The sequence below is a fragment of the Fukomys damarensis genome, unplaced genomic scaffold, assembly GCF_012274545.1.
Source record: "Fukomys damarensis isolate Sample0158 unplaced genomic scaffold, DMR_v1.0_HiC HiC_scaffold_1, whole genome shotgun sequence".
Classification (NCBI taxonomy): domain Eukaryota; kingdom Metazoa; phylum Chordata; class Mammalia; order Rodentia; family Bathyergidae; genus Fukomys; species Fukomys damarensis.
This window is the reverse complement of record NW_022900913.1, coordinates 56,366,761-56,379,430: the sequence shown is the minus strand read 5'-3', so window position 1 is coordinate 56,379,430 and position 12,670 is coordinate 56,366,761. Positions and strand designations below refer to the sequence as shown.

The 12,670-nt window shown below is 39.0% G+C and overlaps 1 protein-coding gene across 6 annotated transcripts in view; it reads right to left on the bottom strand.

The window, feature by feature from the left end:
* Arhgef28 (Rho guanine nucleotide exchange factor 28) overlaps positions 1-12,670 on the bottom strand; it is a 300,102-nt gene that overhangs the window by 60,844 nt on the left and 226,588 nt on the right. For all 6 annotated transcript variants that reach the window (XM_010635168.3, XM_033761423.1, XM_010635173.3 and 3 more), the window contains 6 exons: positions 9,835-9,890; positions 8,952-9,000; positions 6,881-7,025; positions 6,670-6,800; positions 4,715-4,855; positions 1,274-1,521 (listed from right to left, as the gene is read on the bottom strand). In XM_010635168.3, the coding sequence (XP_010633470.1) occupies positions 1,274-1,521; positions 4,715-4,855; positions 6,670-6,800; positions 6,881-7,025; positions 8,952-9,000; positions 9,835-9,890 (770 nt within the window). The remainder of the gene's footprint in view (positions 1-1,273; positions 1,522-4,714; positions 4,856-6,669; positions 6,801-6,880; positions 7,026-8,951; positions 9,001-9,834; positions 9,891-12,670) is intronic.

Below are 12,670 nucleotides of genomic sequence, written 5' to 3'. Positions count from 1 at the left end.
ACAGATCAATGGAACAGAACAGAAACCCAGAATGCTCAATTGACTTTTGGCAAAGATGAAAAGCAACTCAGTGGAGAAATAATAGCCTTTCCAGTAACAAATGGTGCTGGAGACATCCACCCATACAAAATAGAAATTAAAAAAGAACCTAAATATAAGTTTCATAGCATTTTCTTTTACAAAAAGAAATGCTCAAAGTGGGACACAGGTTTAAATGTAAACCACATAATTTTAGGAAAAAAAAAATGGAGAAAGTCTTTGCGATCTGTGGCCAGACCAAAAGTTCTCAGACTTAAAAAAGCAAATTCTTTTAAAGGAAAAACTGATTAGCTAGAGGATAAGATGGCACTGGAGAAAATAGTTATAAATCATTTAATCCACAAGGACTAATATCTAGACTGGTAAGAAATACCAACTGTTTTATTCCTTAGACATGAATTCTAGAGTTCTACTGATGGTAGATTTGCGTCCTTCTCCCTCAAGCCCTGGGAGACACTGGTAAGACTATCACAGCCCATTGAGGGAACCATAACCTTCATTACATCAAAGAGTCTAAGTAGGATGTTCTTTAAGGCATTCACTTATGATCCTGATGGGGGCAGCAACAGGGCCTGGACAATCCAGCCAGGTTCTGTGACATCATTAGCTATTAGGAGCCGTTAATACCAATCAACCTCAACAAACATCAAATAAAACCAGCCAAGTCCATTTGGCAATAACTGAAAAGAAATCTATTCTGTTTCTGCATAAGTTTTTATACTATAAAGAGTTAACAAACTGTTATGGCTTGTGTCTGGACACCTCCCCCACAAAAGCCTCATGCACTCATAGGTGGGGCTTTCAGAGGTAGCTGAAGCTAAGGCATGTGAATACGGATTAAGTGTATGTGATAACTAAATTAGTCTACAGATTGGTTTATCATTGCTCTGGGTGTAGATAAAAGGAAAGCCCCATCCTGGGTGTGGCTGGCACCCATTAACAGGCTTACAGCCTGGGTAAGAATATACAGAGAAAGATGGGAGGCAGGTAGCTTCTGCTAGCTGTTTTCTGCCTGCCTTGTCATGGACTGTTTCTCCTCTGTATGCCCCTCTACCATGCCACTCTGCCTTGGAGCCAGCTGACTACGGACTGAAACTTCTACAAAGTGCAAGCCCAAATAAACCTTTCCTCCTCTAACTTGTGGGTGTCAGGTATCTTGTCTGAGCAGTGAAAAGAGTAACCAAGAAATAAACCTTCACATTTTTTTAAGCCAAAGCCTTCAAACCTTCCTTACCTGCTGTACCAGAATGTCTCCAATCTGGCTGATCACAAAATTTCTGTCATTATCAACACAGGATTCCTGCTTGCGCTCCTTCAAACTATAGAAGAAATGCCTGTGGATTTCAAGCAACTCATCTAAGCAGGGGAAAATCTTATCCACGGTGTTGTGGTCAAGCTGCAGCTCCTCCTTCATGCCTTTCCTGAAGATCTCAGACATGATGAACAGGGTCTGGATGTGATGCATTTCTGTCTGCATTAGCTCTGAAATATGTGAGCAGACACATGTTCCAAAGAAGCTTAAAACATGGGTGTCGCTACAGACCTAAATTAATAGCTCATGCTATGTTACAGAAATAAAAGAGAAGGAATAACAGGGATATTTCTTCCAATACACAAATCAGCACCCATTAAACATTTGAGCTCAAAATAGGAAGCTATTTTCTTTTCCCAGGTATTAGGAGAAGGTATAAGTACAGAAGTCAAGTCCAAGATATAAGAATCAAGTGCATCAGAAACTCTAGCCAGCATCTTTAGGTCCTTCTGTTCAGAACTACACCCCATTCCTACCTTACTGCCCTATAACATACTTAATTAAAAAACTTAGTTTGCTTGTTCTTTTTCCCCCTTTGGGTTTTACACTGAGTAAAAGAAGAATTAATTTGGTGGATTAACTTGAACTGAATATATAAAGTCCTTCAATGCAGCCATCAAGGTTCCTTCTGCTGCAAACACCTATCTCCAAAACTTCATTTTCTCACAATCACAGGTCACAAAAGAAAGTAAAAAAAAAATGACACTCAATAGGAGAAAATATTTATAAACCATTGCTCTGATAAGGGGCTTCTTTAAAAACATATATAAAAGAACATATTTTAAAACCTTATAACTCAAAAATTTTATAAAAACAATTTATAAATGGGCAGAGGATTTGAACAGTTTTTTGTCCAGTGAGGTATACACAAAGTGTCTGAAAAGCTATTAACAGCACCAGGGTGCAGCTCAGTGGCAGTCTCCCTAGCATACACAAGACCCTGGGTTAGATTCCCAACAACGCTGTGAGAAAGAAGAGAAACACCGCACATTCTCACCTTAGTGATTCTAACTCACACACACTAACAATTACAGTAAAAAATAAAAAATTACAGCAAGCAAGCAAGCAAGTGCTGGTGAGGATGTGGAGAAATTGGAATGCTCATATATTGTTGGAGGGCTGTAAAACAGCATCGCTGCTTTAGAAAACAGTCTGGCAAGTCCTCAAAAGATCGAAAATAAAATTACCATATGACTCAGAAAGTATAAACAGCCCCAAATATCCATCAACTGATAATTAAATATATGAAATGTAATATTATTCAGCCATAAAAAGGAATGGAGTATTAATATATTATTACAACTAGGACGAACCTCAAAAATAGTATGCCAAGTGACAGGAGTCAATCACAAAAAGAGCACATATTGTACCATTTACATAAAATAGCCAAAATAGCTAAATTCTTAGGTTCAAAAATTAGGTCAGTGGTTGCCAGAGGCTGTTGGAAAGGGAAAACGGGGAGTGACAGCTACTGAGTATGAAGTTTCTTTTCGAAATGCTATAAATGTTCTAGAGTTAGAGAATGTACAACTTTGCGAATACTCTGAAAACCATTAGATTACAGACATTTCAGAGGTAAATTTTATCATACGTTAATAATTTTATCGTATGTTAATTATGGCTCAACTTTTAAAAGCATTATAGAGAAAATAAGAGCTCAGTGTGAGAACTACTACCAGTACAAGTGCAATAAATGTGAGCATTTCCAAACTCGCTGTATGTTCTAGGGAGGGATCTAGGGTTACAGCTGTAGAGAGTAACTCAGTCTAAATGTAACTTTATTTTATCAAAAACAAGAATGTCTTTCATTGGAAACCCACTAGCTTTATATAATTATTATTTCCTGACACGGTTTCGGTGCCTCCTCTGTGCTTCCCCATGTTATTTCCCTTAATCTCTTAATTCATTTTCTCCTTGTGACCCCCAAAGTATGAAGATATCGCTTCATCTTTAAAAGGGAAATACAAAGAAGAGGAAGGATTCTTCAGGAATACAGAGCTTTCTGAAACCAAGAGCCATGCTGTGTGTGGTAATTAATCTCAAGGGGTTAGATTGCTTTAATTATACATGGAGTTGAGAAGTAACTGCAAATAACCACATAACACAAAAGCTTGAGAATTACTAAAAGGAAGAGCGTCTTCCCACACAAGATCCAATCCCACAGCCCCTGGCAGTTCTGCGTTGACCTGTGCGACCAGCTGATACAGGCAAGCAGGCGGCCTCCCCACGAGGGGACCTGCAAACACAGCGTCAGGGAAAATGAAAAGACTGTCTCATCTTCAAAATATGGCATCTTCTTTTTGGGGAAGGAAGCTGAGGATTGAATCCAGGACTTTACACATACTAGGCAAATGCTCTACCACTGAGCTACACTCCAGCCCTAAAGTGGGGTATCATCACAAAATTATTCTTTAGCATCTATTTTGAACTTGAATTTTTTTAAACCTTCATTTTTCTAGCTAGTATCTAATTTCACCTCCCCTATTTCATTCAGATTGCCTCTATCTTAAACAGCATGAAGTAGTGACATCTGTCTACAGCTGAATTCTACACTCAGGATGGCAGCACACCATCAAAGTTGTCCTAACCTGGATGCTGCTTCTCACACTACAGATGACATGGATGACTCCTGGTAAATGCAGCCGAACTGCAGGGCCACATGCAAGAGCCCTGTGTGCTCTCCACGAAATAGGTACAAATACTACACAAAAGAGGAGATAGTGTAGGCCAAGCTGAAGCATTATGGTTTGGATCTAAAATATTCTGTAAAAGGCTCATATATTTGGAAGGCATTTGAATCCTGGGGCATTGCACTTATCAGTAGATTTGTCCACTGAAGAGTTCATGCTGAATGTGCAGTCAGGAGGTGGGGTGTGGCTGGAGGAGTCACTGCAGTGTGACCTGGAAGGGTGCGTTCTGGTCCCCAGCTCCTCCCTCACTCTCTGCCTCCTGGCTGCCTTAGGTGGAGCAGCTGTCCTCCATCAGGCCCTTCCAAATGCTGTTTCTGTCCTGAAGCCAATTGGGATGGAACCCACTGGAAGCTGTGGGCCAAATAAACTTCTCTTCCTTTAAGTCGTGGGTGTAGAGTATTTTGTGATGGGAAAGTAACTAAGACACTAAGTGACTTGAAAAGGTAAGAAAAATAAACCTTGGGTGACACCAAGGTCATACAGTGCCCCATTTAAACCCCAGAACATTTCAAACCTGAGTGTCATTATTCCCGTTACAAAGATGGAGAGATGGAGGCTAGGTGTGTCAGATAAATTGTCTGTGAACAGGCATGAAACCAGGTCTGTGTGGTTTCAAATGTCATATTCTTTCCTCTACACTGCTTTAGCCCTAGGATGTATATGAGATGCTTACCAAAAATGACATCTTGCCTTTTGACGACGTCCTTCTCCTGCCTACTGCAAAATGAGGGGTCCACCACCATGCTCCACGACTCTGCTTCAAACTCTTTGGCCTCGTTGCTGAGGTCACGCCACAGGGAAGAGTCCATGACATCTAATGTGTGTGAAAAAGGAAGGCCAGAAAGATAGTAACACACACACACACACACAGAATGACAGACCTTGTTAAGTACCATGTTTTCAGCTTTTGTACATTAAACCTATCTATGGGGTCAGGGACAACTCAAACAAAATACACAGTCTTATGGAGTTGGAAGATTTGAAAACCAGAATGACAAAGTGATCCATATCAAGAGGCCTTTCATGAAAGCAAAGAAGAACCAGATATAGCAGCCTATGCCATCAACAGAAAATGTGGTATATACCATGCTTCTCTGAAAATAAGACCTAACTGGAAAAATAACCAGGCTTAAAAACTAGAGATCAAAAATGCCAGCCTGGATCAACCTATTCTGTCTTGCAGAGTAGCCACCAAGCAAGAGAACAGTGATGACAGATAGGAAAAGCAAGGATAGTCAGCTTGGGGCTGGCATTTCAAGGATATTTTCCATCTAGGTCTTATTTTCAGGGAAATGGGGGGGGTATACACAATGGAATCTTACTTAGCCATGAAGAATGACAAATGTGAGTCATTTGTAGAAAAATGGATGCACCTTGAAACCACAAGTTAAATGAAAGGAATCAGAAACACTAGCATATCACATGGTTTCTCTTATATGGACAACCCACAGTACAAATGATTTCAAAAGCAAAATAAATGATGGATATCACAAAATAGAGGGGCAGATCTTTTGCAAATGGGAATGGGATCTACAGATGAAGGAGGGGTGGAGAGGGGGAAGACAAGGGGATGAACAAGGAATTAAGATGTGTTATGTGCACATACCAACTCCACACAATGAAGGTAGTCATTATGCACTGCAAACATGTACTAATAAAAATAAAAAATAGTGACTGTGTACATGGAGTTACTAAAAGAAACCTGAAGGTTCTTTTGTTCATTTTGGCTTTTTCTAGTTTACTCCTGTTTTGGGGAACCTTCAGAGTCCACAATGTGCTCATAGGATCTCACTCCCACCACTTCCTTGCCCTGGGTTATTTTGCACTGTTTACTCAGATCTAAATTTTGAACTGGTCCACTTGGTTTGTTCTGGATTTGGCAAAGCTTATAACAGAGAATAGGGATTTAAACCGTAAGTGAGTGTGGATTTTTCTGGCAGACATACATATTAGACACACATAGACAAACACCCTTCAGGAAAACTAAATCCTATTGTCCAAAACAGCAGTCATCAGAGAGGTTCCAGCTCAGAGCTGTAACACGGAGCTGACAACAGATTAAAGACAATGGGTTTCTGAGGCAGAGTCCTCCCCGCTCTCTTCCTCCACTTAGGTTTCTTTCATTTGTTGATGGATGTTGGATACAAAAAGCAATTCCCCAAATTAGGTTCTATAAAATACACTTTAAAAATGCTTTTACTCCCATAGAAGTAGGTGGTAACAAGTGGGGGAAACTACTCAGATATCCAGGCAAAACCAGTCTTTACTAATTAAAATCTGTATTTTAATTAATAGGATTAGGATCCTATTCCAGTCCATCAATCGTCATAAAACCTCTTTTCCATGATGAGCACACAATATATTTCATTCTTTTCACTGATCATAACCCTGTTCTCTTGGGAATATGTCCATTTAAAAGTAAAATCATGGGGCCAGGGATTTGGCTCAGTGGTTCTACCACTTGCCTTGCAAGTCCAAGGGCCCGAGTTCAATCCCTGGTACCAAAAAATAAAATAAAATTCTTTTAGACAGAACAAAAGAATGTGTTTTTGTATTGCTTCCTTTAGAAAATATTCCTTTTGGCAAATGCTCATAGAAACACAAGTAAATGCGAACACATCTCCTCACCTTCCATTACGAAAGTCTCCATGGAGGGAGAAGAAGAGCCTGTGGATTGCACCAGTTCATCAGAATGAGACCTGCTTCTCCAGTTGTTCCCATCGCCCTCAGATTCCAAAGATGTAACTGACCTCCTGAAACTGGGAGGGAGACAGGAAAGAGCGCTTAGCTCCAGCAGCCTCTCTGAGCCCTAAAGATCAAACAACACACCGAGTCTTACCTTTCCAGACTGGTGTTTGGAACACTTCTAGAGAGCAGAGGGACCTGCCCTGTGGATTCCTTCCTTGGAGTTGGGAGTCCAATGGGCATGGAGGATGAAGGGTGCAAGGAGAGGCCAGGCTGTGGGATTTCTCTAGCTGAAGAACCTGAAAATCAGAATGGGGCTGCATGCGTTTCTCACAGAGAACAGTACTTCTGAGCAAGGAAAGTCACTTTGAAGCCAGAGGCCAAGTCCTCAAACAGCCAGTTCTAATCCATCGCATGCCCAGCCTTGAAACTGGTCTCCCTGCCTCAAGCTGATGCGTGCTTCAAATGTTGCTTCCTTTCACACTGTCCTGACACCCATGCAGCAGGTCTGCTTTTGCTTCTCCACCTGGGGACTGTGGGTGTTTGGGACAACACAAGCAAACAAGAAAATGGAATGGGGAAACACTGGCCAGCTTTCCCATAAACCACTGCTTGTACTCCTTGGAGCCAGCTTTAAATAGATGCAAGGTGTCATTAGCACTGTTACTAGAGCACACACCAAGGCGAGTGTAAACAAGTAGAGCACATGGAGAACAAGTCAAGGGAATGGAATGGAATGGCACTGGGAATCTATGCTTTTCGGTTGTTGTAGAACCTCAGGCCAATGAGACCTGCAAACCCAGCTAAGATGTTTGCTCTCACATACTGAAAACAGAATAGTACTCCCATACTTTTCTAGCCAGCTCTAAAATGTTCTAGGCATTGATACATGTATATGGATGCATAATATAAATTATTCTCAGAAAATATCTCAGTGCCATAATGTTACAGCTATAGCATACATGTTCCTGAGCAAAAGGTGGAAATTACTTATCCCAGGATAGTACAAAGGATTTTATTTATGTATGGTTTGTCCTTATGATTCCCAAGGAAAAAGGAAAATTACATGGTGTTTTATCTATTTTAGGATGCTTTTTATTTTCACACTTAATCTTTTGAAGTTCAGAGCTGCTTTATAACTGATGTCAAGAGACTTCTGAGGTCAAGATAAGAGAGTAAGAGATGTGACAGCTATTGAATAACTTAACCCTGTATGTCATCACACACAAGAGAGTGTTACCATGTCCCTGTCTGAAGTGTTTTTTAAAATATCAGTCGTACTTTATTACAGCATTAAAATTATAAATTACTATGCACTTAAACTTCCTGCCAGAGATCATGCAATGCAACTTTAAGTAAAGAAATTATGAACGCACAGTAAGCCAAAGGATTTTCAAATGTAGGACTCACTAGTGTTACCCATTCTTGCATGTAATACAAAGCACTGTTGAAGGTCACCAATTACTTATAAAAGAAACTGTTTAGATTCATCATTGTATAAATCAGGAAAAAATTGAAGTACAAACTTAAAAACACACAAACAAAATTCCAGTAGGACTTATCATTTCACTGTCATCCTAAAAGTACTAATGAGATAACACCATATCAAAGCACAGATAATCAAAACATCAGGGCATCACAATAATGCACAACAGGGACTAATAAGAATCTATAGACGGGCCGGGGATTTAGTTCAGTGGTTCTGCTGCCTGCCTCGCAAGCATAAGGACCTGAGTTTGAGTCCCAGTACCAAAAACAAACAAACGAATCTATGGACTCCAAACATGAGTTGTTTCTGCCAAACTTTGTGATTCTAAAGGAGAATGTGGCATGTATTTGCATAGAAAAATATATGCTGGGAAAACATAAATTTATGTATGTTTCATGTAATGCCTCTCTTTTTTCCTCAAAAGTTATTAAATCAATACAGTATATTCTACTAGATAACACCTTAGAATTGAGGCAATGTGGTAACACTTTCTCCTTATAACCCTCCCTTACACAAAAGATCATATAATACATATGGTGCATATGCATCATACACTGCATACGATGCATGGAAATTTATATCCTTCTTGGTCTCTTTGTATAACTAAAAGTTATGCCAACCCTATGACATAATTGGGCAAGTCAGAAAACAAAGGCAGGAAGTATTTTTACAATGGAAAAATGTGCGGCATGCATTAAATTTTTTAAAGTTCTTGTCCTTTTCCCACATCACTTACTTCCAAGGATGCTCTGCGGTTTGTTCTTGCTATGTTTCTCTTGGAATTTCTGGTAAAAAATATTAGAGATACATCAAGTAAGATCAAAGTGCCACTGGACTATAAGAACGCACACAGCTCCACAAAATAGGATTCTTATTTATATCATTTTTAATTATTTTATTTATTTCAAACAAATAGGAGTTGCGATGGACACTGCCTTTCTCCTTGTTCTACTCCTCACTGTCCCTCCTGCCCACATGAGATGACAGTGAAATGTCACCTTGTCTGTGCTGTGGCTAGACACAGTAAATGACTCAGTCAACATACAGATTTATGACTCCATTTTCCCTTTGAAGGAACATCCTGCCCATGCACATGCATTTCTGACATAAAAGAAGAATGGAACAGACACAGATGCCTTCATCTATGCAAGGCCAACCCTAAGCCAGGACACTTTTCTGCAGTCCCGTAGTCTCCAGTTGGGGTCTCTGCCACACCAGCAAGCCCAGGGAACTTGTCAGAAACTCTGAGAGTGCAGTCCTGTAGTCAGTCTGGGTTTTAACACATCTTCCAGGTAATTCTGGCGTTGGCTGATATTTGAGAATCACTGCTCTAATTATCATTTAAAATAATAACTGTTTGTGTTGGTAAACCAAGCAGGCCTCAACAGAAAGCCTAACCCACTCATACAATATCACCAGACATGGGCTTTCCTTCCATTACTAAAGGTGTACAGTTAAGTAAATAACTATACATTTTGAGCATGTGTTGTGTTATCACGGCAGTGATCACTTCATATATAAATCTAGAGAGCAATAAAAATGAGTTCATTCTCAAACAGAGAATATAAAATAAACAAGCTGCAATAGACACATAAATTCAGCAATGACCAAGAGATTACCTTGATACATGGAGGCAAGGAGTCCTTACAAGCCTTATGAACATTTGCATTACAGCCTGAAATAGAGAAAAGATTCAGAAGCATCCATCTTATGTAAGAGAACCTAAAATGAACAATACTATATCCTGCATTCACTGGTCATAAATATTTTTTAAAATTTTTTCAATTTTTAAAAATTCATAAATATTACAAATATTTAGAAAACTTAAGGAAAGACAAATACTTAAATCACATGTAGCTCCACCTGAATTCAAGCACATTGTTGGAATTTTGATTTCCTTGGAGATATCTTTTATCTTCTGAAATTATTACATCAATTATGAACCCCGGAATTATACATAATGCACACTTCTGTGTCTGCCTGAGGACTCATTTGCAATTGTATGCATTACATTGTGAGGAATTTCTGACAGCTGGCTGACTCCCGCACCGGGCTAAATGCCTAGGACCATGGAAAGAAAGAAAACAAGCTCACAAGGATTCTGGAGGGGGGAAATGAACTATCAAGCTTCAGCAGCAGCTCCTATTAAGCAGAAGTGCGAGGTAGCCAAATTCAATGAGAAAAGTTAGCCACTTGCCCATGTTTTATATCCTAAAACAACAATGTGGCTCCGTCTCACTGGAAGAAGGGAAGAGAAAGTTTCCCTCTCCATCCAGCCCAGTGCACAAGCCCAGGCTCTCCTCACAGAAATCCGTGCCATGGGGGGACTGCTGTAGATAACACTGTGACACTATTCAGATGATTAAAAATTCCCCTTCCTGCCTCCACAACTTCTTCTCATTCTACCCACTCTGCATGCTGAACCCCAGCCAGATGAGTCTGAGATATATCAGAAACTTTTTGAGAAAGAGTCCTTCCATGGGGATAGAAGGCCCCATCCTGCCCATTAGTGCCCTGCTGCATAAAAGCCAGTGATCTTTCGTGAATTGGGTGCAAAGCTGAGCCCCACAACTGCCCATTGGCTGCAGGTCATTTCCACCAACACCCAGTGGCCAATGAGCAGGGTCAAGCCAACTGCTCTCTCTATTGCAGAACAAGTAAACAAAAGAAAAATTTAAAATGTAGACTCTATGAAATTCCACAGAACAAAGTTACCCTGAAAACTCACAGATCTTATGAAGTCCAAAAACAGAGAACAATGTTGATACTGAAACTATTTTCTCAATAAGAGAGAGAGGAGATGGGGGCTTCACTATAATAGGCCCTGAAGGGATATAAAATAGGTCAACGGTAGGATAGGAAAATGGAGCTCTGTGAGAGAGGCAGGGACGGGGAGGAAGGTAAAGGGGAAGAGCAGAATTTAAGCCACATTGAGATAGAATATCAAAGCAGTGCTGTGAAATTAAACTTGAAAGATTCCTTCCAGAATGTGGCAAGGACAAAGGGTATAATTATAAGATAGAAGAGGACACACAAAAAAGACAGATACCAGAGATCACATTTATCCAAAAAAGAAATCAGAAAATTAGATCAGAAGCAATAATAGTCAAAGTTACAAGAGACAAAAACGTTGTACAGCTGAAAAAGCACCTCAAATGAAGGGCAGATCAAAAGTTTTGGTGCTTTTTAAGAAAAATAGTTAAATAGATAACATTCTGACACTATTCAGATGATTAAAAATTTTAAAGTTCCCAAAGCATCCTGTCAGAAAAAGGAAGTTACCAACAAAGGAGTCAAGCTAGACCAGCCCCAGACTCTCCCACTATGACAGATGCCCAGCCATATGGGATTAATGTGTACACAGCACCAAAGGAGAAGATTTTGGTCCAAAGTTTTATTTAGCTAGGTAAATTGTCCCCTTTATGTGAAAGAAGCACAAAAATACCCTCAGTTACAAAAGGTTTCAGAAATCAGATGAATTCTATTCTAGACTACTGCAAATAGAATCAAAATTAAGGAATGCATTGTCTGTAGTTTTTTAAAAAAGGAACAAGAAAGCAAAGCAACAAATCTAAAAACTGTAAGTAAAGACAGCTGAATAAAAACACACTTTTCTTAAAATAGAGCAGTCTTAAAAGATTAAACATACAACATAGAAAAGGAAAACAGAAATAATAATTAACAGAGGCTGAAGGGAAATGGTAAATATAAGGAAAATGAAAGAATATTAAATTATTAGCTTTATACAGCCTTAAAGCTATTATAAGTAGCTATTAAAAGAGCCTAACTGGCCAAATCCCATGTGAAGATAAAAGCAAACAACACATGGTCTAAATAGTTGAGCTAGACATCAAGGAAAACAGTAAGAAACTATAAAAGATAGTTGAGAGCAGTAAAATTAAGTGTAGATAAGAAAAATCCTTTGTTATAAAACACATCTTTCAGTTATAATACAGATTACCTCTGGCTAAATTAAAGATACACATCCCAAATCAAAACCATGGAAATAAGGAAAATAAAAAGAAAAGAAAAGGTACAGTAAAATTCAATGCAAGGGACATGTAATGACACTAAATGAGTGAATTTACGTTGGTTAAAGTTAAATATGAAATGAAGCGGGCAGGGGATTTAGCTCAGTGCTTCCATCACATGCCTTGCAAGCACAAGTTCCTGAGTCCAATTCCTGGTATCCCCCACAAAAAATATATGCAACAAAGGTAGGATTTCTGCACGAAATAATGAAATATCCAAATATGCAGAGAATCCTATTTTAAAATAAGGAAAATTTTATAGGAATAAAATTCTTTGAAAAATTAGAAACACAAGTTTTACTAGAGAAAAATGAGGCCAGGAATTTGAATACTTATATTATGTGCTGTTTCATATCACATATTACTAAGTTTAGAAATTTTAAAATTCACAATTAAAAATAATAATAATACACTGATGGAATAG